General features: G+C 59.2%; 3 protein-coding genes across 4 annotated transcripts; 1 reads left to right on the forward strand and 2 right to left on the reverse strand.

The window, feature by feature from the left end:
- Positions 1-1,478: 1,478 nt before the first annotated feature.
- ENG (endoglin) lies at positions 1,479-13,678 on the forward strand. 2 transcript variants are annotated; one of them, XM_066563027.1, is made up of 15 exons: positions 1,479-1,595; positions 6,060-6,217; positions 8,305-8,439; positions 9,025-9,190; positions 9,377-9,533; positions 9,688-9,817; positions 10,057-10,228; positions 10,313-10,455; positions 10,588-10,725; positions 11,019-11,063; positions 11,789-11,899; positions 11,989-12,234; positions 12,409-12,472; positions 12,568-12,669; positions 13,050-13,678. In XM_066563027.1, the coding sequence occupies exons 1-15, from the start codon at positions 1,538-1,540 to the stop codon at positions 13,166-13,168; spliced, it is 1,944 nt and encodes a 647-aa protein (XP_066419124.1). In that variant the 5' UTR covers positions 1,479-1,537; the 3' UTR covers positions 13,169-13,678. The 2 variants fall into 2 exon arrangements, with proteins under 2 accessions (XP_066419124.1, XP_066419123.1); XM_066563026.1 differs by having other exon boundaries at positions 1,502-1,595; positions 13,070-13,678.
- FPGS (folylpolyglutamate synthase) lies at positions 13,532-18,335 on the reverse strand. Its single transcript, XM_066563028.1, has 15 exons — positions 18,254-18,335; positions 17,232-17,360; positions 17,073-17,126; positions 16,898-16,962; positions 16,695-16,809; positions 16,533-16,610; positions 16,200-16,261; positions 15,994-16,096; positions 15,831-15,908; positions 15,607-15,754; positions 15,430-15,528; positions 15,099-15,249; positions 14,921-14,996; positions 14,523-14,589; positions 13,532-14,427 (listed from the first exon to the last, which is right to left on the reverse strand). Exons 2-15 carry the CDS (start codon positions 17,346-17,348, stop codon positions 14,000-14,002), a joined length of 1,641 nt encoding a protein of 546 aa, XP_066419125.1. The 5' UTR covers positions 17,349-17,360; positions 18,254-18,335; the 3' UTR covers positions 13,532-13,999.
- A 1,665-nt stretch (positions 18,336-20,000) lies between these two features.
- On the reverse strand, positions 20,001-26,649 carry CDK9 (cyclin dependent kinase 9). The gene is made up of 7 exons (XM_066562900.1): positions 26,532-26,649; positions 25,904-25,985; positions 25,391-25,481; positions 23,407-23,573; positions 22,656-22,827; positions 22,425-22,573; positions 20,001-20,639 (listed from the first exon to the last, which is right to left on the reverse strand). Exons 1-7 carry the CDS (start codon positions 26,621-26,623, stop codon positions 20,274-20,276), a joined length of 1,119 nt encoding a protein of 372 aa, XP_066418997.1. The 5' UTR covers positions 26,624-26,649; the 3' UTR covers positions 20,001-20,273.
- Positions 26,650-26,980: the final 331 nt, after the last annotated feature.

The following is a 26,980-nucleotide window of genomic DNA, read 5'->3' on the forward strand; positions in this document are numbered from 1 at the left end:
GGAGGCAGGCGGGCAGGAAGGATGCAGCCATCCGGCCGGGCTGGGACACTGCCAGGACAGCGATCCAGGGCTGGGGCCCGCCTCGTGCTGGTGGGACAAGGAGGCAGAGGGGTTGTGTGGTTTGGGACAGCACGGCCTCAAATTGAGGAGTGGGGAGAGACATCTCTCTGGTGGTTCCAGCCCTCTTTGGGTGTGCTGTGAGTGTGCCTCAGTTTCCCCAGGTGGTTCCCTGGGTAGGGAGTGGGACAGGAGCCCTGCTCTGCTCCCCAGTACAGCCCTGAGTGCTTGGTGTTGATGTTTAGATGCTTTTCCTCTGGTTTGAAATCTCAAGGCCATCCCATATGCTGCGAGGGGGGAAGATATTGGGCCAAATGGGTGCAGGGGGCTGCACATGTGGCTCCCCCGCAGCCACGGCCACCCTCCTTCTGTCACACTGTGGCTGCCACCGTCCCAGTGCCCATCACCGAGGGTCTCTTAGTCGCTGCCCTGAGGTGTCACCGCGGAGAGAGGAGTGCGAGGGCCCCAGAGGATCCCGTGCCGGGTCCCGGTCCCCATGCCCGTCCCCATGCCCGGGTGAGCACCCGTCCCCGCGGTCCCCAGGAGATGGCAGTGCTCTGTCATGGGACATGGTTGCTGCTCACCTCGGTCACAGACATCTCCGGGGCCATCCTGGCTTCTGAGGACAGGCGTCGCTGACTTCCCTGGCACGTTTCCATTCTGTCCCCATGCCCCTGAACCATGAATCGACCCCATCCCAGGGGCCTGCGCCCACCCCCGGCGTGAGGGTCCCAGCCCCACTGATTGCTGTGTGAGGGCTCTCACCTCGGCCAGCAGAGGTGTGGGGAGGAATGGGGCAGGAGTACATAAGGGGGCCCCTGGTGCCCCTTTGGCCGTGCTCAGCTGTGGCCCCCTTGCCCGTGACTCCCTCACCCAGGCCCCCTTGTCCCAGGGGATCTCCTGACCCCAAGCCCACCTGCCGGGTGGGGGTGTCCGGGCAGCCCCAGCTGTGGCCTGGCCGAGGGTACAGACAAAGCAGGGAGTTGTGCTCGGGGGCTTCCACCTGCCCACCAGCCTGGGCATCCATGGGGCAGCCACCAGCCTGAGCCAAGGTGGCCCTGCCAGGGGGCTGATCGGGAGCAGGGGGGGCTGAATGTCGGGGGCAGCCCCTTCCCCATGGCCTGGGGCAGCTCGGGAATAATTTGGGTGGGTGGACCTCACCAGAACCACTGTGTCCAACCCTCCACTCACTAGTGCCAGCCCTGGGAGGCCCTGGAGGCACCTAGCTTGGGTACCAGTGCCTTCCTCCTGCCCCCTCCGGAGGCGCAGCCCCGTACGGCGCTGTAGGGAAACTGAGGCACGGCGCCTCCGGGGGAGGGGGGGGGTCCATCCTCTCCGCCCCCCCGGCCCCGCCGGCCCGGCCCCAGCGCCGCCAGCGGCATTTCCTCCGCCGCGGACCCTCCTCCGAAGGGAGTCGGTTTCCTGCCGCTGCCGCCGCCCGCACTCGGCGCTGGCTCCCGGGGAGCGGCCGCAGGCGGACATGGGCCCCCGCTCCGTCCCGCTCCTGCCGCTGCTCCTGGCGCTGCTCGGCCGCCCGGGTGAGTGGGGACGAGGGGCACCGGGCAACCGGAGCCCGGGGATGAGAGCCGCGGGATGGGACAGCGGGACGGGACCCCCGGGAACGGGACAGCCGCGGCGGGACCACCGGGGACTCCGGATCGGGGGCCAAAGGGGTCCCGGCTGTGCCCGCACAGGCACAGATTGGCACCCCCGGGAACCCCCCGGGAGAGGAGGTTTTAGGGAGCAGCGTCCGTGTGGGAAGGAACGAACGCACCCCGATTCCCGGAACACGCCGAGCACAGCCCTGCCGCTCCCTGGGACCCCCGAAATCCCGGCTGCGTCACTGGGCGTGGGAGGTGTTGAAGGCGCTGTGGCTGAGTCCTGACCTAGACGGTGGCACACGGGGGAGCTGGGGTGGCTTTGGTCCCCATCACCTCGGAGTATGGAGGAGTTGACCAGGGGATGGGGAGGAGAAATGGGAGAAAACCCTTATATCCTCACATAGGATGTGGGACTGGAGCTGAAAAGAAATGGGAAAAAACCCTTAAAACCTCATACGGAATGTGGGGATGGAGCTGAGGGTGAGAAACGGGAAAAACCCTTAAAGCCTAAATGGGAGCAGGGGGCTTAGACACCTCGGGAGCAGTCAGAGCCACGCCGAGATCCCTGCAAAGCCACAGGGGGAATTTCAGGGAGGGACCCCAGTGCTGATGGAGCTGGGGGACAGGGAGCTGGGGGACTCAGGGACAGCGCCTGCTGGCAGGGGGAAGGGAACTGGGGAGGCAGCAGCCGCCCAGAGAGGCTGGGGCCAGCGGCACTGAGTGTCCTGGCTGGGTTGGTCCCTCCTGGTCACCTCAGGGGTCACTGCTCATGGGTGGTGCTGGGGTGGCCCCGCTGCCAGGCTTGGTGCCCACTCTCTTATATCACAGCCCTGTCTGGTGGCTGTGCCAGACGGTCCCTGTGCCGTGAGGCTGTGCCATGGGGGCCATGTCCCCTGTAGTTGTGCCATACAGTTTCCATCCTTGTAGATGTACAGGAAGGTCTGTGTCCTGTGTAACTGTGAGGCTGGGTGCCCATCCTGTAGCTGTGCCATTGTCCCTGCCCTAGGGCAGTGCCATGGTGTCCCTGTCCTATGTAGATGTGCAGTAAGGTCTGTGTCCTCTGTCGCTTTCTTGTACAGTCCCCATCCTATAGCTGTGCCATATGTGTGGCACATCCTGTGTTGTTGTGCCACAGAGGCCTTGTCCTCCCTGTCTCTGATGTATAGTCCCTATACCACACAGCTGTGCCATCTGGTCCTCATCCCACACAGCTGTGCAATGTCACCTGTGTCCTATGTAGCAGTGCCATGTGTCCATGACCTTTGTATTCATCCCCAACAGTCTCCTCCCTATATGGCTGTGCCATGCATGCCCTAACAGGGCTGTGCTGTATGGGCTGAGTCCTACACAGCTGTGCCACATGGTCCCCACCCTGAATGTGTGTTTCTGTGGTCCCTGTCCTATTTATCTGTGCTGTATGATTCCCATCCAACATAGCTGTGGCACACAGTCCCTGTGCTCTGTAATGGAGCCATACAGTCCCTATTGTATGTGTCTGTATGGTCCCTGTGTCACTCTGCCATACAAACAGCCCATCTCCTCTGGCTATACCACCCCTAAGGGATGCAGCTGTGCTGTATGGACCCCATCCTCTATGACTGTGCCATATTGTCACTGTCCTATGCAGTTGTGCCATGTGGTCCCCATGCTGAGTGTCTGTGCTACATGCTCCCTGTCCTGTGTACCTGTGACACGTGGTCCCCATCCTGCCTACCTGTGCTACTCACCACATCCTGTCCAGTGGCTGCTTCTTCCTCACAGGAGCCTCTGGGGCTGGGAGCCCACAGTGGGCACAGTGCTATGGGACTGAGCGCCCCATAGCCGTGGGCACAGTGCTATGGGGCTGGGATGTCCATGGTGGGTGCAGTGATGTGGGACTGGGATGTCCATGGTGGGTGCAGTGATGTGGGACTGGGGTGCTCTTGGTGGGTGCAGTGATGTGGGACTGGGATGTCCATGGTGGGTGCAGTGATGTTGTTCTGGGGTGCTCTTGGTGGGTGCAGTGTCAGAGTGTCTCACAGACACAGCCAGATTCCAGAGGGGGAACAGAGGCCAGGACTGCTCCCCGTGGGGTGAGCATGGTGCTGGGTCACCCCTCCCATCTCTGGGGAGAGGCTTCTTGGCACCTGTCTGAGTTAGAGAGTGGCAGGAATGATGTGGTTTGTGTCAGGCTCAAAGTCTGGACCCATCCACCCATCATCTGCCCCCCAGTGCCACCTCAGCATGGTCCAACAGCCAGTGGTGGCTCAGGGGATGCCAATTCCCTCTCAGTGCAGGATCCATCCCCATTCCTGTCCTGGATCAGCTCGTTACACAAGTACCAAGGCAACACTGCCAGATGCAAGGGTGCCAAAGTGGTGCTGCCCATTCCATGGGCATCCTGCACTGCCAGAGTCACCCTTGCCCTGCATCCCACACCCCAGCTTTGCTCTCTGCTCCCAAAATCCCAGGAATTTCCCCCAGCCCATGACCCACGGGGGAGCCACAGTGGGACCATCCCTGCTCCTTGATCTCAGCAGCACCAAAGCCAGGGAGAATGCGGGTTGGAAAAACATAAAGTGGATTTTCTTTCTTTCTTCCTTTTAATTTTTTTTCCCTTTCCTGGAGTACAAAAATAACAGTGCCCTTATCTGATCGCCCCGGCGGCCCAGCTGAGCCCCCTTATCTGATCCTGACATAATGCTGGAGCCCGCTGCCTTCCCCAGGGACAGACAGACAGTGCCCGCCTGGCACCATCCCCTCCGCCGGCATCCCTGCCCTGCCGGGGGCGATCCCGGCCGCGGCCCCCAGCCCTGCCTGCCCATCCCGGGGGATGCTGCTCCCCCGGGAGCCACGGGCTGCCCGTGCTGTGCCCGGCAGCGCCGGAGCCGTGCCCGGTGCCGTCGGGGCAGGAGTGGAAGGGAAGAGGGACGCAGCCTGCGGAGCCCAGATAAGCGGCTGTTTATCTTCCTCCCGATGCTGCGGCCGCGCGGGGGGGAGGAAGCACCGGACAATTGGTGGGCCCACGGCGGCGTCACCGGGGGTCTGTGCCGTGACCCCGCCACCACCACCGGGCCACCCCAGCAGGGAGACACAGGTCAGGGACACCGTGATGGGCACGGCCTGGATGGAACGGCCTTTTGCAGGGTGCTGATCCCAAAAACTCAGTGACCTGGAGCATCACACTGTGACTGTGTTCACAGGGGTCTTAGGAGGGAAGAGACAAGGATCTGACTCTGTTTCAGAAGGCTGATTTATTATTTTATGATATATATTATATTAAAACTATACTAAAAGAATAGCAGAAAGGATTTCATCAGAAGGCTGGCTAAGAATAGAAAAAGAAGGAATGATAACAAAGGCTTGTGTCTCGGACAGAAAGTCTGAGCTAGCTGACCGTGATTGGCCATTAATTAGAAACAACTAACATGGGCCAATCAAAGATTTACCTGTTGCCTTCCACAGCAGCAGATAATCATTGTTTACATTTTGTTCTTGAGGCCTCTCAGCTTCTCAGGAGGAAAAATCTTAAGGAAAGGATTTTTCATAAAAGATGTCTGTGACATAACACCCTGTAGCCCCAGTCCTGATAGGGGTGGCTGGGTGGACTGGAGTTTGGTCCAGTCACCTCCTGGTGCGTTGGCTGGAGCCACCAAGGATGGGAAAAGTTGGAGTGGGAAGGAATAGAACTCAGTGGATACCTCCAAAGGAAACACAGCATCCCAGGCACTGTCTCCCCATAGAAAGCCCCTAGAAGCCCAGCTGTGGGCTGACAGACCATGGGGGTCTGTCCTTCCCAGCCCCCTGGAAGGCAGCACCCATGGATGCAGACGGCTCCTCGGGGCCAAGTTAAGGACAGCCCGGCCACAGCAGGGCTGCCTGAGGCAGGGAGGAAACTGTCGAGGCACGTGGGGATTTACAGGATCAGGCCTTCAAATGGCTGTTTGCGCTCAGGATTTCCCTTGGCAGCCGCCGGCCGGCCCCGCTCGCCGCACGCCGCCGGGGGCTTTGGGATGGGGCAAAGCTCACGCCTCAGCGGCCGGGAGGATGAGCTTTACAGCCATTTCCATACCTGCGCTTCCCACTTTCCTGCGGCCGGGGAATGCGGGGGGGCTTCCGCCACCGCCCCGGCCCTGGGGGCGGCTGGGTGCGAGTTCTGGCACGAGCAGCGCCGAGCGGGGACAGTGGATTTTTCCAGCCCGGATCCAAGGGTCATTAACGGGGTTGCGGAGGGGGCTGGCGGTGGCGGACACGTAGCCGATGGTCCCGGAGGGGCCGGGCTGACGCCGGGCTGGGGGCTGAGGCTGAGGGGGCAGCGCCGGCGCTGGCAGGGATTCAGCCCCCTCCTGCATCGTGTCCCCCCGCGCTGTGTCACCCCACATCCGTGCGGCAGGGACTGACGGTCTCTTGTTTTCCACGCAGGCCCCGGGAGAGCCGAGGGCTGTGACCTGCAGCCCGTGACAGAGAAGCCATCCATCACCCTCTCCTATGCCACCAGCACGGTGCCCCGGGGCTGTGTCAGCAACAGCTCCATGGGCACTGACCATGAAGTCCATGTGCTCAGCGTCAAGTGGTCCAAGGTGAGCCAGAGGGGTCCCAGTACATCCCCGCAGAATTCCTTACACTGTCCTTCACACTGTCACCACAGCACTGCCATCCTGTCACTGCCCTCAGCTGGCACAGTGTCCAGCTGTGAAAACCTTCCTCTAATTAAGGAGCAGTGGATTAACCTCCTCCATGGCACCTTGTCCAAGCTTCTCCTCCAAGCACAGCCTTGGGCATCTCTGCCCCTGCTGGGAATGTAAAGATTTTGGAGGCAAATTCTCTATAGCCCATGCTGCCAAAGCAGATATTCCTGTGCTGGACACCTCAGGACACCCCATTTCTCTGTGAAGGTGGCCTGGCTCTGGCTCAGGGGCTGGGCAGAGCCACAGGTACCCAGTGGTGACCACACTTGGGAGGGAGGGATGGGTGGAAAGTGGAAGGGAGGAAGGGACAGAAGATAGAATGGAGGAAGAGATGGAGGAAGAGATGGAAGGAGGGATGAAGGGAGGCATGGAGGAAAGAGTGAAGCGATGAAGGAGGCACATCATTATAAGGTGTCCAATCGAGCAGAAACCTGTCTGCCAGAGCTGGCATGGCCATGCTGAGGGGTGATAACCACACTGAGGGTGCTTTGGGACAAGGGCGGTGTCAGGGCCAGCGCTGGCACTGGCTGGCACTGTTGGGTGGGTTTGCACCAGCTCACGGGTTGGCATGGCAGCTCTGCAGGACAGACAGGCTTCCCTCACGCTGGCTGGGGCCCAGCACCCGATTTTGGCCCAGCCCTGGCGCCACACTCCCCCCTCCCTGCCACCTCCCAGCTCTCCCAGTTCTGCTTTTGGAGCAGAGGGGGAGCCAGACCACGAGGCGCTGGGGAGGGTCGGTTTCGCAAGGACCCCTCTGGCCTAGCCCGGTGTAACCTGGCCTTGGCATCCTGGACGGGTGCCAGGGCCGGGGGTGCCCCGGGGTTGTCACCAGCGGCGACAGGGGACACGCACTGATGTCACGGCTGCGGCGCTGAGCCCCGCGGCGCACGGGGGAAGCTGGGCAGGGACACGGCTCCACTTATAGAAGAATTACTGGAAGCCGCTTTCTATAAGCAGATCCCCACGATGAAAAAAAAAAAAAAAAAAAGAGAAGAAAAAGAAAAAAAATAACCCGAAAGGCGGCGGCGGGGAGCGCCGAGGCTCCCGCCACTCGCGCAGCCAAACAATGGAGCGCCACAAAACACGCGGCAGGAAAAACAGCCGCCAGCTCCTCCCCGACACTCGGGGCCACCCGGGGTCCCTGGCCACCCACGCTTGCCACGGGGCCGCGGCCGGGAGGCCGGGATTCCTCGCTAGCCCTGTGCAGGGCACGGGCAGCAGCCTCCACCCGCCCCGTCCCCGGCTGGCTTCCCCTGCCCTCTGCTCGGAACTTTGCGAGCAGTTACTCAGGCAGCAGTTGCCAAACTTAGCGCCTGGAGTTTTGACTTCCCCATCCGGATTTCCGGCTAGAGGCAACCAGGCAGTGCTAGCCACGAGGAATGGTGTGTGCCACCTCTGTGCCCAGGCATTCCTGCACTGCAGCACGGACACACCTGAGCCTGGAGCGGCTGCACGGCGCTGGGATGGGGCTGGGAAACCTGCCAGGGGGATGCCCCAGAGCCCAGGGTGGGGATTCTCCAGTCTTCAGTGTGGGGATACCCCAGTACCTACAGTGAGGATGCTCTGGTGCCAGGGGTGGGGATGCTCCAGTCCTCAGTGTGGGGATACCCCAGCCCCCAGTGGGGTGACACTGTCACAGCCAGTGCAGAGATTAATTAGTCTCTAGTTCAAGGATGCCCTGGTGCCTAAGAAGGGGGTGCCTAGACCTCACTATGTGGGGTGTCCTGGACACCAGCGTGGGGATAACACCATCTTCTAGGTGGGCATCTTGCTGGTCCCTTGCCTGGGGGAGCCAGGGCGTGTTTGCCCTGCCAGTGTAGGTACACACATGGCATCCCTGCCCCAAAACCCAGCCATGGCTCATCTCAGGGCCAGCCTCAGGGCTCTCCCTGCTCCCTCGGGCTCCAGGGGGCAGCCAGGGAGGTGACAGCAGCTGGGGCTTGGTGGCCACAGTGGTGACACTCTCCTCTTCCCCCCAGGCCTCTCCTGCCCCTCTGACGGTGACAGTCACCCCACGAGCCGATGCCTGCAGCCGGCCAGCAGTGCTGATCCTCCTCTGCAGCCGCTGCTTTGCCGCCATCACCTCCCCGTGCTCAAACCTGATCATCCGCACCGTGAGTGCCACAGCCCCACAACAGGAACAACCCCGGGGGGCAGCAGGGCTCGGGCCACCCATGGGGATGTTTGAGGGGGTCACTGGCGGAGACTGGTCCCCCTGATCACCAGCCACGATGCTTGTGGTGCCCCGGGGAGGAGGGGACGCTCCCGAGCATTGCTGGCGGCGCTGAGCACTGCGCTGGCCAGGCAGGGAATGACGCACAGGGCTGGAAAAAGCTCCCATTTCCTCCGGCCGGCGGGAGGAAGGTCAGGGATGGGGTTTGGCTCCAGCGAGCTGAGCCGGGGTCGGGCGCTTTGTTAGCAAAATAAACCTCCTGCTTTGTTTGTGGCTAATAATAAAGTGGGCTGAGCCCTCCCTGTGCCACCAGCCACTCTCGCTGCTCCCAGCTCACAGCCCCAAAATCCCCACTTATCTGGGGTGACCCCCAGCCCAGGCTCCAGGGACACTCACTTGTTTTAGGCTCACATTTGTGTTCTGCACACGGAGGGGAAAGGTTTTCCTTGCTTTCCCCATGCCAGCCTGTGTAAGGGAGGGATGACCTTGCTCCTCACCCCGGCTTAGGCTGTCCCTTGGCCCACAGGACGCCCGCCTCATCCCAGAGAGCACCAACAGAGCACCAAACCCTGAGCCACCCATCATCTCCAGCGAGGAGCAGCTGCTGGCCTGGGCTCTGGCTACCTATGGGGGCATCACATCCTACAGTGAACTGCAGGACCCCCGCAGGCTCCAGCTCCACCTGGGAGAAGGTCAGTGAGGCTGGGGGTTAGCACTGGGGGGCTGGAGTGGGCAGGAATGGTCTCCCTGTTCCAGAAGGGTGACAACCTCCTGGGGCAAAGTACCTTCCCAGGGAGATGCCATGGGGACTGATGCCCCTGGCCCTGAGCATCTCCCACCCACTGAGCCCTGTATTGATCACCCTGCCACCTACACAGATGCCCACAGCCCTCCAGAGTGCATTCCCCAGGAGAACTTCAATGCCATTCTGCACCTTGAGGCTGAGGTCTTCTTCCACGGGGTGAAGAGCTGCTCACGCAGTGATGCCCAGAGCACCAGGGCTGCCCACATCATCCATTTGCAGTCGGAGCCCAGGTACCACAGTGCCAGCAGTGGGACAGGCAGGGGGATATGCTTGGATATGCTTGGGAAGGTGTTGGGCTTCCCAAAGGCTGAGCCCCACATTCCAAGTTGGATGTGGGACCGGTTGGTATGGAATGCTGAGAATGGGGGTCTTGTGGTTTTGCAGCTCCTCCATCTCAGGGGTGAACCTGTCTCTGAGCTGTTCTCAGAATTCTGCTGGCAACCAGATCCTCATCCTGCAGAGCAAGGCCAACTTCACCTGGTTCCTCTCCGCAGAGTGCAACATCCAGTTACTGGTATGCTGAGGGGAACATGTTTTCCCCACCACCCCCACCGAGGGGTCTGCCAGGTGCCCAGGAGATGCTGGTGTCATGGGGAAGGTGGCAGGAGGGCACCTGGAGACATTAGACATGGGCAAGTGGCAGCCCCCTTGCTGCAAGCCCTCATTACTGGGATGATCCCTGCCTTGTGCACCCTCAGCTGTCCCTGTCTCCACTTAGCCCCTCTGTGTTCCCCCCTTTTCTCCTCACTGCAGGTCTCTGGGAGTTACAAGATGCCTCTTTTCCCCATGCTGATCCCTGGGAATCCCCTGCCTGACACAGAGCAGGGCCTCATTGCTGAAGCCTTTGAGAAGAACTACACTGTCATTGCCTCCTACTCTGCCATCCCTGCCAGCACCCACATCAGCCTGCAGATTCATGAGCACGGTGAGGCCCCCAGCAGCCCAGGGCTGGGTGGGATGTGGGGTTCCAGCATTCCCACTCAGCCCCCCCCATCTCCCTGTCCTGCAGAGACAGTCAAGACGCCTGTGAGCACCACCTCCACTGTCATCACACAGCCCCCAGACCTGCCCTACCAGGTGCTGCGCACACTCAAGCCCTGGAAGTGCACAGATGAAACCATGGAGATTGTCATCATCAGGTCCTACCTGGAGGTGAGGAGGGTGGACAGAGGTGCTAATGTCCACCAAAATCACTCAGAAGTTTCATTTTCCTCTGGGTGCTTGGGGTGGGTGGCACGGGGCTGTCCCCAGGCAGTGGGTGACCACAGTGTGCTTTCCTCCCAGCCCATCAAGGACGTGGTGAACATCACCCTGAGGGACATCCGCTGCCAGGCAGAGAAAAATGCCACCCACTTCATGTTGAAAAGCCCCCTCAGCCACTGTGGCACCTCACTGGAGGGCAGGGGCTATGCCAACAATGAGGTGAGAGGGGGGTTAGCTGGGGGTGTTGCCTCCAGCCCCACTGATGGCCCATGAAGGGGAGGGGGTGCTTCTCCACCAGGACCTCCTTGCTTTTGCATGGCTGGAAACATCATAGTGCAGGCCAGGGCTGAGATGGAGGGGGAGTGTGGGTGGGACCATCCCATCCCATCCCATCCCATCCCATCCCATCCCATCCCATCCCATCCCATCCCATCCCATCCCATCCCATCCCATCCCATCCCATCCCATCCATGGGTACCACCTGACTGACCCAGCCCTCTGCCTTCTCACAGCTCATCCTCAGCCTGGCCAAGGATGCCGTGCTCCGGAGCGTGCGGGTAAGAACCAGGTTTCCCAGCATGTCCAGGGGTGGGAGAAGGTGCAGATGGCACTGCCAGCTGGGTGCTTCTCGGGTTTTGTGTTGCTGGAATGGCTCCCAAGGTGTTAAAGAGTCTTTTTTCCCAGCCTCGCAACCAAAGAAGTTGAGATTCCTCAGTTCTGGTTTTCAAAGTTGTTTATTCTCTCTTATCTATCACATTCTTTTTTGGGCCTGCTGAGATCTGTCCAGCAGGTCGGGTTGAGGCACGCTGACTGCCCTTGGGGTGGTGTTAGCTTTTTATACTAGAAACTATGTGTACTTTATTTACAGTAATTTTCCAATACCTATCACCTATGTTAGACAGTCTGTCTCTACTCTAAACCAATCCAAAAGTGCCACCATCACAGCAGAAGATGGAGGCCAAGAAGAAGAAGAAGAAAGACAGGACACACCCAGATTCCTCCATTTGCCTCTTGAATCCTCATTCTAAAAACCCCAAAATTCTGCTTTTTCACCCTGTGACAAGTTAACTATCATTCTACTCAAACTCTTGTCGCTTGTAAATCCTCGCACAAAGTTGGTAATTGTTTCCATGGGTTAAAATCGAAGGCACAGATGTCTTTGACTCTGTGCCGAGGTCTCTGAGCCCCTTGCAAGGGTCTCGAGCCCTCCAGGGCAGCCAGAGGAACATCCTGGGTTCCGACAGGTGCTGGGTGCCCCCTGAGTGCTGCCCCCCTCTTGCAGGTGGGTTTCCAGTGCGAGATCCCACGGGAGCTCTTCCTGCGCCTTTTCCCCACCGCTGACTTCAAGGCGCCGCAGACGGAGCTGGAGATCAACAAGGAGGCCTTTGTGCAGGTACTGCCACTGTCCAGAGCCCAGGCTGGGGCAGTGAGCCCTGCCTGGGGCACCGACCCTGACCGTGTGCCCCGCTCCCACCCGTGCAGGCGTCCATGCGGTGGATGGATCACCCAGCTGACCTGCAGCTCAAGGAGTGCTGGCTGGTGGCCTCCGAGCGGGAGCCTGTGCTGCTGGTGCAGGGTGGGGAGGCACGGGGAGCAGGGGTGGCTGTGCTGGAGGGGCCCCCCAGCAGCCACGGCAGGAAGGTCTGGCGCTTCCGCTTCACCTACAGCGTTCCTGAGGGCGGGCACATCCCCTTCTCTGCCTTCCTGCGGTGCAAGGCCGGCTTGCAGGTCAGTGTAACCCCCTCCCCACCCTGGGATGCCACCAGGCTGGTCCCCATTGCAGTCTGATGGGTTTGTCCCATGCTGTTGGGTGATGGAGCCCATGCAGGAGCAACATTCCCTGGCCTGCAGAGCCTGGGGGTGCACATGTCCCCCCTCTCACCCCAACCTCCACCTCCACAGAACGACACCATCTTCGAGAAGGTGCTGGAGGTGAGAGTGAAGGATGCCTGGAGGCCGCTCAACTGTGAGTTCAGGGCCAGGGAGGTGGTCAGGATGGGAATGGGAGGGGGAGAGGGACTCTCCCAGTGTGGCAGTGCTGATAGCCTTGTCCTCCCACAGACCGTGGGCTGGGGCTGGGTGCTGTCCTGGGCATCACCTTCGGCGCCTTCCTCATCGGGGCGCTCCTCACTGCCGTGCTCTGGTACATCTACTCACACACCCGTGAGTATCCAGCACCCTGGGGGCCCCCGTGGTGGGATGGGGGGGCCCCTGAGTGTCCCTTACTGGGTTGCCCATTTTTCCCTCCTGGCCAAAGTCCCCAGATGAGTCAGAGACCAGGCTGCTCCATTGCCCTCATGTGTACAGTGCTATAGGGGAATAACCCTGCGCCAGGTGTCTACAGCTCCTCGGGGTCCCCTCTGCCATCTGCCCTCCCTCCTGCTCCTGGTGTCTCATGCTCATCTCCATCCCAGGGGCTCAGGGGTCAGCTGGGGAGTGATCCACGAGGGCTGGAGGGTCCCTGGGGCTGAACCAAGGCCACCACTGTTTGCCCTGAGTGTGGTTTCCCCTTGGTGTTCCCCATGGCGGGCGGTGTGAGCCAGGTCCCATCTCCAAACTGCAGCCAGTTTCCAGCACGGCGCCAGCCTCGGAGAGCAGCAGCACCAACCACAGCATTGGCAGCACCCAGAGCACCCCCTGCTCCACCAGCAGCATGGCCTGACGCCCCTGGGCCCCCCCGAGCCTGCACAGCCCCCGGCCAACGGACTTGGGGAGCCAGCCCAGTGCCATTAAGCTGATTTTTTGCCCCAAATCTCAGGCTGAGCCCAGAGGGGGCCTCCATTACTCATTCAGTGAATGCTTTGGCCCCCTGAGGGCAGCCCACACCGGGGGGGGGCACCCTGTAACCCCCCCTGGGCTCCCCCGCTGCAGTGGGGAGGCAGAAAGAGCAGCTATTGCCAAAACCTCCCACGAGGCTCCCCATCAAATGGGGGGGGAAGAAGTGGGCGCCCCCTGGACATGCCCCAGCACTTGGGGTGACCCCCGTGCCCCTCCTGCCTCCCCCCAGGAAGGCAGCAGGCACCAGTGGGAGCAGCAAGAGGTTTATTTGTGGAGGATGGTGCAAGGCTGCTGCCCTCCCACAGGACGATGGGCAGAACCCACCACTCCCCCCAGCTCCCCGTCCAAGTTACAAACTCTTATCAATAATAATAAAAACCTTCCCTATGTTAAATTAATTGCGCCCTGACGCTGAGCCTTGCCACTTGAGCTTGAGGCTCCCACCTACCAGGCACTGGAGCTCATCACAGCCTGGGGCAGCTCCCCAAACCCTGGGGGTCCCCCCAGTCACTCTGACTAGGGCGGGGATGGAGACCAGGAGCATCCCCCCATGGACAGTGTCCCGGGAAGGGCACAGGCAAAAGGCACTGGGGTGAAAACAGCCAAGCCAGGATGGTGTGGGGGGGAGCCCCACGTCCCCCTCCAGATGCCTCTGAGCATCACCGGGGGCTAAACTGGTGCTTCATGTAAACAGAGGTGCCGAGCCCCGTGCCCGTCACTGGGACAGGGCGGGCTCGAGCAGCCGCAGCGCTCCTCCCACCAGGTGCAGGCTGCCGGTGACCAGGACCCGCACGGCCGCCGCCTCCCGCAGCAGCACGGCCCCGCTGCTGGCCGCGGGGTGGGGGTGAGCCCCCGAGGCCGAGGGGGCGGCCAGCTGGGGGTCCCTGCCCTGGGCCACCCACCGCAGCGCCTGCGCCAGGCACGGGAACACCAGCGCCGGGGAATTGAGGGGCCGGGGGGCTGGGGGCACCAGCAGTAGGGAGCCCCGGGCGGGGGCCGGCTGCAGCAGCCCCCCCACCCGCAGCGGGGATGGGAGCCAGGGGTCCTGCCCCACTTTCTCCTCCAGGAGCCTCGTCCATGTCCGCTGGTTCTCCAGGCAGCGGGTCAGGGCATTCTCCAGCGTCACGTTGAAGTTCTGCTGGTCTGGGAGGGATGGAGGCAGCAGTCAGGGATTGCAGGGGGAGCTGGGAGGGATCAGAAAGGGAAGATGGGGGAGACCCTGTCTCCCCATCACTCACCTGCATTGCTGGCCACCGACACCTCCGTGAAGTTGGGGCAGAAGACAGCATAGTCAAAGTGACAGGGCTGCAGAAACAGGAATAATCAGCACTGTGGGAACCCTCAGGACCCACCCATGGGATTTCCACTGGGGCAGTCCCACACCAGCGGGGTTACAGGGAATGGGGCAGGGGATGATCCAAGTCCCCTCCCACACCCAGGACTGTGAGACCCCTGCAGGGGGCAGTTGAGGTGGGATACACCCCGGGACAGCAGGATGGGTGGACAGACAGACAGATAAACAGGGTGCCAGCTCCACCTCGTGGCTCCCTGCACCCTCAGCAAAGCAGGTCCCAGAACCGGCAGAGAACCCAGGCACCCGGGCACAGTGACCCCCCCGGTGCCCCCCAAACCTCACCACCAGCAGCTTGAGCAGCGCCGCCGTGTCCCGGTCGCCTGTGGCATTGAAGAGCAGCACACGCACCTCAGAACCACTGCAGGGAGAAAGGGCAAGTGGCCCGTGCCCCCAGGGGACCTGCAGCACCACCACCACCACACCCCCACGAGGTGTGCCCCCCTCTGCATCCCCTCCTTACTCATGGGGCTTGTCCTGGCTGAGGGCGGCCTGGCGGAACCAGCGCACGCAGGCCTGGATGCTGCTGGTGGTGTGAGCTCCATCCAGGTACCAGGTCACGGGGCCGTGGGACAGCACCTGGGTCCGGCCCAGCCACTCTGTGTCCCGCAGGCCTGGGGGAGCACAGGGCATGGCTGGGACCCCCATACCTCTCCAGCACTGGTACCCCGTGGGGATCCAGTGTGGGGCAGAGTGTGCCCTCCAGCACACATGGCACGGGCTGGGGTCCAGCATGGCCCTGCTATGCCCTGTGACACGGTGAGGGAGGGGGTCCTGGCATGGCCATACTGCACCTTGGATCATGGCATCAGTCAGTTGGAAGGCAGGAGCCAGTGGCACTGGCCTCCCCAGCAGCTCCGTGCTTGGTGGCACCTCCTTCAGCTCTCCAAGACCTAGGCAGGACAGGCATGCCACTGAGCCCTCAGGAGCCCTGGTGGGGTCTGGCCCTCATCCCCATCTCCATGCCTTACCCTGGCAGCCACGGCGCTGCAGCCACGTCCGTGCCAGCTGTAAGGCCAGGGCGGCGTTGGAGCGCTGGTGGGCACCTGCCAGCCCCAGCTCCAGCGCCTGGCAGCCCTCCTCAAAGTCATCCAGCTCCGGGCAGAGGTACAGGGGACACTGTGGGGAGAGCAGGCTGAGCCCCCCTGCCATGGGATGGGGTACCCCCCAATCCACACCCCCACCAGCAGCTCACCTTGCGCTCCTGGGCTCGCTCCCTCAGCACCTCCAGCGGCCGCTCCGGCTGCGCCACAGTGAACGCCGGCACGCCAGGCTGGGGAGGACAGGGGGTGCTCAGGGTAACGTGGGGGAACACACCCCAAAAACACAAGAGGAGACAGAAGACCAGATCTCCCTACCTTAAAAATGCCCCCCTTCTGCCAGGCGATCTTCTCCATGGTGTCCCCCAGGATGCTGGTGTGGTCGATGCCCAGGGAGGAGACCCCACACACCACTGGTGCCCTGGGAATGCAGCATCACAGTGTCCCTGCTGTTCCCCGCTATGCCATGGGGACATCAGGCCCTGGCAGCCCTGGGGCCAGGCTCAGCCCTGCCATCACCCTACCTGATGATGTTGGTGCAGTCATAGGTGCCACCAATGCCAACTTCCACCACTGCCAGGTCCACCTGGGGACAGAGGGACATGAGCCATCAGAGCCACCAGCAAGAAATGCCCCCATGGATTCAGGGATGTGGGTGGAGACAGGTCCCTGCCACCAGCCCTTCCAAACCCACACCTGAGCACACCCCTGTTTGTGGGGGCATCATCCAGCTGGCACAGCATCCCATTTACAGCCATGACAGCCTGATCCACACAAATTCTGACCCAATTCCCCCCTCCCTGAGGTCCCCACCAACCTGACATTTCTGTCACAAGCTGGAGGCCACCACCACTGACCTTCTCCTGCAGGAAGACGTGGAAGGCCATGATGGTGAGGAAGCGGAAATAGGCCGGCATGCTGGCGTGTGCTGGGTCCTGCCAGGCAGAGCAGGGTGAGCACACGACCCTGGGAGCGGGGACCCAAGGGAGGGAGCACCCCCACAAACCCAGCTGCCTCACCTTGGTCTCCTCCAGGCGGTTGTAGACCAGCCAGAAGTACTTGTTGAAGAGGTCCTTGCTGATGGGCTGCCCATTGATGCGGATCCGCTCGCGCACCTGCACGAGGTGAGGGGAACTGGGGGTACAGAGCAGGGGGCACAGAGCAGGGGGCAGTCAGGCACAGCCCCATTGGCCCTTCAAAACCCTCCTGACCCCATGCCCACCTGTAAAAACCTGTCTTCAGCCTGTAGTTGCGGAGGATGCACTCAGTGAAGGCGCACGCTGAGCCCTGAGGAGACAGCTGTGTTAAACCCCCTGTTCCAGAGCAGGGGCAAAAACAGAGCCACAGACAGCAGCAGTGTCCCCTGAGCCCCCCACAGCACCGCCCGCCCGCCTCACCTTGCCCTTCGTCCCCGTGACGTGGATGATGTTCAGTCGATCCAGGTCCTCGACCTGTAAGAGTTCAACCACCCTGTGAGACCCCCAGGGCAGCCAGCACCAAGCATGGCGGCACTGCTACCAGGACAGGGGGAACAGAGACGGGGATCAGCCCTTCACCTTCAGCCCGCTCCTCTCCAAAAAGCCCTGCATGGCTTCCAGCTGGGCCTGGGGGTCACCACGCTCCCGCTTCACCTGCTCCAGGTAGCTGGCATTGGTCTGCAGGGTGTTGAGCATCCGGATTGCATCCTGGAAAGACGCCCAGAGCAGTCGGGATAGTGCCCAACACAGCAGCCTTGTGGCCGCTCTGCCCACAGTCCGCTGCACCCTGACCCACCCCTTCGGGCTCAGTCCCCTCGGCGGTGTCATTGGTCACCCAGGCCGGCAACATCTCTGCCATGGTGCCGCGGGGATGTGCCGGCAGCGCCAGATCCCGTCACAGGGCCAGGCTACTTATGGGCAGGGGTTACCCGCCCCTCCCCAGGCGCCCCTTGGCCCCGCGTTGGGGCACGGGACGGGCCAGGCCGGCTCCCAGCGCTGCCCACGGGGACAAGGTCGCCGCCGGCCGGAGCGGGCAGCGCTCCAAGGGCTGGTGTTTAATGAGCGGAGCTAATGAAGCAGCAACGCAGCACCGGCACGGCACGGCACGCCTGAGAGGTCACCATTGTCACCGAGCCCCCCAAAGCCACGCCGAGGGGACGTGAGCTGCAGAGAGGACCCCGCAGCTGGGACACCAACCCACGTCCCCAGTGCGGGGACACTCCACCCAGACAACGGACAGACAGCGGCACTGACACCGGGAGCGCTCAGCTCTGCCGAGCGGGACCGCTCCACGCCGGGCACCGCCGCCATCCCCACGGCATCCGGCGCAGCCGCGTGCGGCCGGGACACGCCGCGATTACCGCTGCAGGCCGGGCTCGCCCGCTGCTGCTACGGGGCACGGCGCTTTGTGGGGTGACCCTAGCAGAAAGCGGGGACCGGTGGCGGGCGGCAGCCGGTACGGCGGGGGGCCACGGGGGGCGGCGGAGGGGGGATCAGGAGGGGACGAGGGGACGGGGTGCGTTGTCGCCGCCCCGCGCGGCCCCGCAGCCCCGCCGCTGGCGCGGCCCCGTGCCCGCCCGGCGCGCGGCCCCGCGCGGTACCTGGTAGTCGGTGGCGGGGGCGCGCGCGGGGCGCGTGCTGAAGCGGCGCCGCCCGGCCCGCAGCGCCCCGCGCAGCGCGCGCAGCCCCCGCGCCACCATCCCCGCCGCGTGCGCGCCGCACCGCGCGCGCCGCCCAGGGCAGGGGGCGGGGCCGTCACGGACCCCCCCCCCCTTCCCCCCCCGCGACGCCGCCACCGCCATCTTTGAAGCTGGCAGCGCGCGCCACGTCGCATGAGGGAGGGGGCAGCGCCATCTTTGCGAGGGGCAGCCAGGCCCCCGCCCCCGTGGCCATCCGGACACCTCGGCAGAGACACCGGAGTCCCGGCCGGCCACCCCGCTCGGGACGTAGCATCAGGCATAGCCCTGTCTGTGATGTCAGCACAGGGACATGGCCCTACAGCCCCCCACCGCCCAAGCTGGGGCACAGGGCCCCCCGGAGCTCCGCAGCCCTCGGCCGGCAGCACCGCCCCGGCCCGGTGCCAGCGGAGCCCCCGGGCTGCCCGCAGCAGCGGTACCGGTGTGTTAATGGAAGACAGCGCTGATGGAGCTGAGCCCCCCCAGCTGCCCAGGAACAGGACGGGGGTCTCAGGCTGCCCGGACCCGCGCAGCCCTCGGGAAGGCCCGGTGCTGTCCTGCAGACTCCCAGTGCTGTCTCCGCTTAGGCAGCACAGCGACAGGAGGGACACAGCAGCTGTTTGGGACCGGACCATGTTTATCCACAGTGGCACAAGTCAACAGCCTATTTTTCCAAAGAAACAAAGCCCACCCCCCCCCAAACAGACACTGTTTCAGAGCCCCAAACCAAGACAGAGTTACCTTGTACATGCTTTTCATCAAGCCTGAGAATGGCCCCACTCAGCACCACTTCCTCATGAGACTTTACACTACCAACGGCTTTTGTCAGTAATTGTTAACAGACAAGTTACCAAGTGCCAAATGCTATCACCAGCTGCACACCTTGAATCCTGGGATCCTGGCATTCATGGGGCTCAGGGAGAAGACGGCTGGCTACAACTGATAGCCATGGGACACTGTGCAGCTGTGGAAGAGCACTTGCTCTCTATGAATTGATCCTGACGAGTTCTGACATAAAGTGTGCACAGGTGATCCCAGCGGGTCAGGCTAGTCACTGTGCCCAAAGGAGGCAGTGGTCTTGCTCTAGTCTCATGTAAAGAGCTCCAGGAGAGAGCAGGGGACACATGCGTGTCTCCCTGCTCTCAGCACAGTGAACAGCCCTGCCACACTATCCTGAAATCCCTGCAGACAGCAGGAGAGCAGGTCTCGCCTGAGGCACAGGCTTGGCTGCAGCAGGTTGGGTGTATCCAATGTCACTCCCAGTCATGGTTTGCAATTAAGAAAGCATGGACGCCATGTGCTGTCACAGAAACCAGCTATCCCAGTCTCCTAGCTACATGGAGCATCCAACTCTGCCAGCCACCTCTCTAGTTTGCCCAGTAAGCCCTTTTTAGGCTAGATTCCAGTCTCCAAGGAGAGCTAGTCATGCTGTCTAGGGTGATTCTGCCTTCCCCAAGACACATCTGATGACTCAGAAGCACCTGCTTCATCCTTCACCAACACTTCAGTGCTCAGAGCATACTCCATGCAGGAGCTATGACAGACCAAGAGAGCTGAGACATCTCCAAGCAGGGCCCAGTTTGGTCCAGGGCAGCTACTCCCAGTCCTGCCAGTCCCAGTACCATTTGCCAAGAGCCCCAGCATAGATGGAGACACATTTTCCATCACCAGATCCATACCAATTGATCTGCAAGTTTAATGTAACCAATACAGACTTTTGGGGGACAAAAACAAGTTCTGAGACAGGAAACTGGAGGGAAACAACGTCGAGCTCACAGGTATCACCTTCCCAAGCCACGCAGCTCTGCGGTGGCCAAGGAGATGGCCAAGCCCTGATAATACCATCAGTCAAGTCACCTTGAAAAAAGTCCTTTCCTAGACAGAAAGACCTTGCCAGGACATCTCCACTCAACGTGGGGAAGCCCAGCCAGGACCCTGCTGGATGTCAAAACACTCTGTCAAACTCAGTCTGGTTGGTGGCCGCTGGGTTCCTGCCCTGGTTTGCCGGCTGCTGGGGCATGTGCCCGCCCCTCCTGCGCGGCGGGGCCAGGTACTCGAACATGGACTGGTTGTGGGTGGACAGCATGTTCTTGAGGTCTGAGGGCATGGGGTCAGACCAGAAGAAGTCATGGTTGAGGGCGTCGTCGCTGTCGATGCGCTGGGCGGGGTCCAGCACCAGCAGCTTGTCGATGAGGTCGAGCGCGTAGGGGTCCTTGACGTAGGCCTTGAGGCGATCCTTCACCTTCCGCTTCTGCCCCTTGGGCAGGTCCAGCTTCTCGTACAGCTCGTACTTGTCCACGTTCGGCCACACCTGGCAAGGGTAGGAAAAGGGGTTGGCAAGAAATTATGGCAGTTCCAGCAGTGGGAACTATCACTGACCCTAAGCATCCTCCTAACTGCACTAAACTTTTGACTCGCCCAAATAACCCCTGACTCAGAAAAACCATCCCCATACGAATGCGGATTCAACCCCCAGGGATCTGCTTGACTCCCCTTCTCAATCCACCTCTTCCTAGTAGCCATCCTCTTCCTCCTGTTTGACTTAGAAATCGCCCTACTCCTCCCGCTACCATGAGCCACCCAATCTCCTACCACCACCCTAATCCTCATAAATGTCACCACCTGAATCCTCATAAATGTTATCCGGTGCCTTTGCTTTCCCTGGATCATGTCTCATCTGCATCCAGCTCCAACATTATCCCAAAGAATAATTAAAAGGATGTCCAGCTTTTTTTGCTCTAAGAGGCATTTCCAAGAGGAGCATCCATAGGGTATAATTTGATTATTTTGGGAAAAAACATGTTTTTTTCTTTTAGCTGCTTCTTGTTGCTGATGGGTCTTTAATGATTCCTTTTTGGAATGTCTTTTAATTAGGGAAAAATAATGACAATTCCTGTCAGGCATCTCTTACAGCTCCAAGGGTTTGCTTTAGTCAAGGAAAACCTGATTTATTCCTAAACTTTATTTTTATTTATGGAATTACTGATTTTTTTTTTCCTGTTAAATTCTCAAGTGGTTTTATCCCACTTGGAGATTGCCCTGAAAACTTGATGCCCTGAAAGGATTTCCTATGGCTTTGGAAAGGGAATTAAAAATGATCTGTCCATCAGAAAAAAAAAAATCCTATGAGATTATTCCTTATGATAACCCAGGCACGGCTGGGAATGGGAAGATGAGCTCTGGGTGGTGTAGGATGGGGTTTATTTGGGATTTCTGGCACTGCTGGAAGTGGAGTTGGCAAGAAGTTATGGAAAGGACAAGCCATTTTTGGTTCAAACACCCTCAGGCAAACCAAAATAACAATTCTATTTTATAGCCTCCAAGCTAGCAGACACTGTTCTCACAGCAACAAAGAGGAACAAAAGGCCTGGAGACATGTGGATAACTCAGGACAGTCTTCCTGGTGTGGAAATGATGCTCAAGGATTTCTGGTTCCCCCATGAAAGAACTACTAGAGAGCATGGTTCTAGCCAGCTACCACATCAGAAAGATCAACTGACAAAACTGATTGCTAAATAATCACCTGGATGTGGCACCTTTTATCCTTAGAAAGCAAAGCCTGCTGCAATCACCAGCACTTATCTCGATCTGGGAGAACCACAGCAGGTAGCTACTTGCCAAAGAAAGCGCCTTCAGAGTATTTACATAATGACTGTGACAGCAGGATGAGGACTCGGCAACTGCCAGCACCACATCTCAGTCTGGGCTGAGATCCCTCAGCTGGCTCCCCACAAGAGGGCAGGACGAGCTGCAGATGAAGGAGGAGCTGAGAAGGGGCCGGGTGCTCACACCAGAGCTGAGCTGATGCCACAAATCACAAGACAGAATTCTAGAGGCTTTTCAAGGTGACCAGCGCAGAACACCTGAGAATAAAAACCCTCACCCTACTTTAAGCAGAAATTGAGAGTGTTTGTCTGAGAGAAAACCCCAAAACGCAGGCTAGAGATTCTCCAGCCTCCCTGCCAGCAGCAGGCACACTCCACTGCTGGGAGCATACAGCAGCCAGCACACAGGGCAGGGAAGAGGCCCGAGTGCCTGGTCCCAGACTCTGCCCACACTCCTGCTCTCCACAGCCCATCCCCGCCCTCATCCTCACCTCTGGCGTGATGGATCCGCAGAGCTGGCTGATGAGGGTGAGCTGGTGCTGCTCCGTGTTCCCCTGCATGATGGGGCTGCGGGTCCACATCTCCGCCATGATGCAGCCTGCACCCCAGAGATCAATGGGGGGGCCGTAGTCACGCTCCCCTAAACGGAGATGCCCAGTTAGCCTCACAGAGGGCTGGGAAGGGCCAAGAAGCCGGCAGAGCCCAGCCGGGGCTCCTCCTACCTAGGAGCAGCTCTGGGGGCCGGTACCACAGGGTCACCACGCGGTTGGTGTAGCGGTTTGGCTGGCTGTTCTTAGCCAGGCTGAAAGCTCGAGCCAGCCCAAAGTCTGCCAGCTTCAGGACTCCATCCCGCGTGATCAGCACGTTCGCTGCTTTCATGTCTCGGTGCAAGATCTGTACAAGCACAGACATTGAAGAGTTGAGTGACTAAAGTGCCCTCCTTGGGTTTCTTGCACCAGCACGATGCTCAGGCTGCAGAGGTGGGAAACAATGATTTCCCTCCAGCCTGTGCTAAGAGCAAGGAGCAGGTGTCTACCTGCTCCTTGGAAAGCCATCCTCTTGTAGCTATGATATTTTCTGAAAAATCTTTTCTTTAGGATTTTTCCTCCTGAGAAGCTGAGAGGCCTCAGGAACAAAATGTAAACAACGATTATCTGCTGCTGTGGAATGCAACAAGTAGATCTGTGATTAGTCTCATGCCATTGTTTCTAATTTATGGCCAATCAGCTGGCTCGGACTCCCTGCCCGAGCCACAAGCTTTTGTTATTCATTCTTTCTTTTTCTATTCTTAGCTAGCCTTCTGATGAAATCCTTTCTGCTATTCTTTTAGTATAGTTTTAATATAATATATATCATAAAATAATAAATCAAGCCTTCTGAAACATGGAGTCAGATCCTCATCTCTTCCCTCATCCTCGGACCCCTGTGAACACTGTCACACCCTCTGAGCACAGCAGGAGTCTGTGCCATTACCTTGTTCCTGTGGATGTAGTAAAGTCCATTCAGGAGCATCTGCATAACTTTCTTGATCTCTGACAGCGTGAACTTGACATGGGCGTTGCTGAGAAGGCCAGCAAGGTCGTGCTCACAGAAATCAAACACAAGGTAGATGCTGCCCTTGCACCGGTTGTATGGAGAGGCTGCAGGAGAGGCACACAGAGGCTGCCAGTGAGGGACCCTTCACTGGGTCACAGCTCCTCCTACCTCCCACCACCCTGCAGCTCATACAACACCCCCTACACAGAATCTCAGGGCACAGGAACACAGAGAACCAGACAGCCTGCAGGCCTCAAGGTCCTTTTTAAAGAAGAACTGAGCAAAAACTAGCAACATGAGAACAGGAGATGAGGATTGGTGCAGCAAATGTCATCAGATAGGCGAGGAAAGGGCATGGCAACCTTTGAAAGCTTCACTTCGTGCTGCTCTGGGCACGTAATGGCTGTGGGGCTTCCTCCCTGCAAGCTGTGGCTGCCAGCCAAGCACCAGAGATAGAGGAGGCACTCACAGACAGCCCCAGGAAAAATGCAGAAACACAGAAAATCTGTCTTATCTCACATTAAAAAGTGAGATTTCCTGCAACCTCAAACAGGATCTGCAAAAAACGACTGATCTTGATCAAAGCGATACAAAACTCCTAGTGCAATTTGAAGCCAATGACAGCAGACTTTAGGTGAAGGAATCAATTTCAATCTTGTTCCTAGAGCACCCACACAAAACGTTATTAAAAAGAAAAGCTGATTTTCATCAGTTGTAATCAGCGAAACCTGCTGATCAGCATGTCCAAGTGGAAAAGCTTAGCCCCTAGAGAAGCACACTGCTGTGCTCCCCAGCCAGGAGGGTGCCTGCTACACTGGGTTTGCATTCCTCACACGGGCACTGCCCCAAACACACCTTTCCAAAGTAAAAACAGAAAAGCCTCACGTTTGAGAACAGTAAATGAAACATTTCTACTTTATTGCAAACTGAGGTCAAGGTAGATTTGGATGAAAACTGGAATACAAACAAAACATAAAAAGGGAACAAATGACATGTCTACAAAAATATTTACTTTTGGTATGCCAGACATCCAATCATCACAGCTCTTTTAATCACAGAGTGAATTAAAAATTAACTTGTCATTGATGTTTTTACTCATACCTATTCAGACAGAAATCTACACACAGCTGAGTACTGGAGTATCTTGAATTTCCCATCCCTAGGCCAGACAGTGCCCGTTCAGTGACTGGACTTTTTTTAAAAACACCAGATACTATTCAGTTTTGGTTTTATTTCACTGACATGACTGGCTAGGGAAGGGCAGACTGTAACATCAACTGTCACTTTCCAAAGTATTCTTCCAGTACAAATCCATGTGAGAGTATTACATATAAACTCTAGCAGATGTTAAATAGCAGTTTCACTGTAAACAGAGCCAGGCCAGGTTGCTGAGCCTGTGAAGCAGTGAGGGCACATGGCATCAGGTGGGAGGGAGGGAGGAGGTGGAAGAGCAGCTCAGAACTGCCCCTGTGGAGTCCCAGCCCTCCCAGCACAAGCAGTTACATCAGCCACAGAAAGAGATGCTGAGTGAGCCTCAACTGGAGCTGTGTCATCAGCTCAGAGCTGCCAGAAACCATCACAAGCCAACCAAGAGAGGCTGAGGAGCCTCTGCTCCAAAGTCTGCCCAGTGCTGGTTCATTTAAAGCCTGTCAGAAGGGAGTTTCCCAGCACAGGCAGCACTCACTGCTATGGCACAGGCACATCCTGGCAGGACTACAACAGCTTTTTCCAGCTGAGCTTCAGCAACGTCCTGACTCATTTAGAAACTCTTCTCCAAGATAAGTGACCTGTCACCCCATGTCCCAGGCAGGAACAGAGACCCATGCTCAGCTAGACCACCCCACTCCCAGCACAAGACACCAGCCTGCTCAGCAGGGCTCAGAAAAGCCATCATTAACATGAGGGAGACCCTGCAAAGTACCTTTGGTCCTGCAGATTTCTATGAGGTTCACCACATTCTCATGTTTGAGCAGCTGAAGGATTTTAATCTCTCGCAAGGCTGTGATGGGAAACTGGAAAAGAGAAAGAGAGAATGGAGGTTGGAGGTGCAGGAGGCCAGGCCACCTCTGCCAGAGAACAGGAGAGGTGTGACCAGGCAGTTTGGCAGGTCCTGCCCTCCTCTCCTCACCTACATTCACACCAGGATATGGTACAGCCCAACCTGAGCTGCAGAACAGCCTCTCTGGCTGCTGCTTTTGCTGTTTAAGCTGTTAACTCTCTGCCCAACCCCTGAGCATGTGCTTCACACATCATCCAGCTCCTCCACAAGCACAGCCAGTGTGGAGCCCTGTGCTGGGGGTCCCCGAGGAGAAGAAACACACAGGAAGTGTCACTTCCCAGCAGCCATCCCATGCAGCCCAGTCCCCTCGCTGCTGCCATGTGCCTTTGCAGCCCAGGTAACAAAAGGCCCAACCCAGCCACGACCCACACTTACCCCTTCCTTCTCATTTTCCATCAACACCTTCTTCAGTGCTACTTTTTTGCCTGTCTGGCGATGTTTGGCTTTGAAAACTTCCCTGTAAAAAAACAGAAAAAAAAATCTATGAGCAGCAGAAGAAAGAAGCCACGCACCACTTACAAGGAACAAAGCCAAACAAAGACACACTAAAGCATTTTACAAAGATCTTTGTGCTGAGCCAATATAGCCACATTCTCCCTGGGCCAAAGGCCCTCAGCACTCACTGAACCAACAGAGACCCCAGAGCTCTTGTAGCTTTATAAGGGTTTTCAGTAATGTAGCACATTTTGAGCAAAAAATTGCACATTTGGAGCCAAATTGCACATTTGGAGCCAAGTTACAGGTCTCCACCCTAACTGTTTTCAAAGTTAACTCTGCTCTGCGAGAGCTGGGACAGAGCGGGGTCTCAGGCTGGGGAAAAGAGGCTCCAGGAGGCAGACTTCTTCTCTGAAGCCAGAGGGGCGGCCGAGGAAAGGACACGCGAGCACGGAGCACCCGAGGCAGGCGCCGATGGGCCGCGGGGCTGGGCCCCGGCTGCAGGCCTGAGCCGGGGAAGGCCGGGGCCGCGCTGGGCCAGGGACGGCTGGGGCCGGCGAGCACTCACCCGAAGGTGCCCTGCCCGATCTTGGCGAGCTTCTCGTACTTGGAAACCTCGTCGCAGAAGGGGCACTCGACCATGTCGTACTGCTTGGCCATGGCGGCCGCGCCGTTGCCACAGCACCGCGTCCCGCCCGTTCCGCCACGTGACCCGGCGACGTAGTCACGTGACCCAGCCGCCGCGCGGGGCCTTGTGGGTGTTGTAGTCCTTGGGGCCACCGCCATGTTGTCCCTCCTCGTGGCCCGGGAGCACCGAGCGGTCCCCGGTGCCGGTGGCCCTAAAGCGCCGTGTGCCCCGTGTGTGCTTAAACACGTCAGGAGTTAAACAAAGCTTCTGCTCCTGCGGCTGTGGCTGTGATGTAGGGAGGCCATGGCCAGACAGGAGGACTCCAGGGTCTGGTTGAGGGGAGCTGAGTTCCTCCCCCAGCCATCGTTGTGTTCAGGTGCAGCACAAAG

The sequence above is a fragment of the Molothrus aeneus genome, chromosome 19 (genome assembly GCF_037042795.1).
Source record: "Molothrus aeneus isolate 106 chromosome 19, BPBGC_Maene_1.0, whole genome shotgun sequence".
NCBI classification, from domain to species: domain Eukaryota; kingdom Metazoa; phylum Chordata; class Aves; order Passeriformes; family Icteridae; genus Molothrus; species Molothrus aeneus.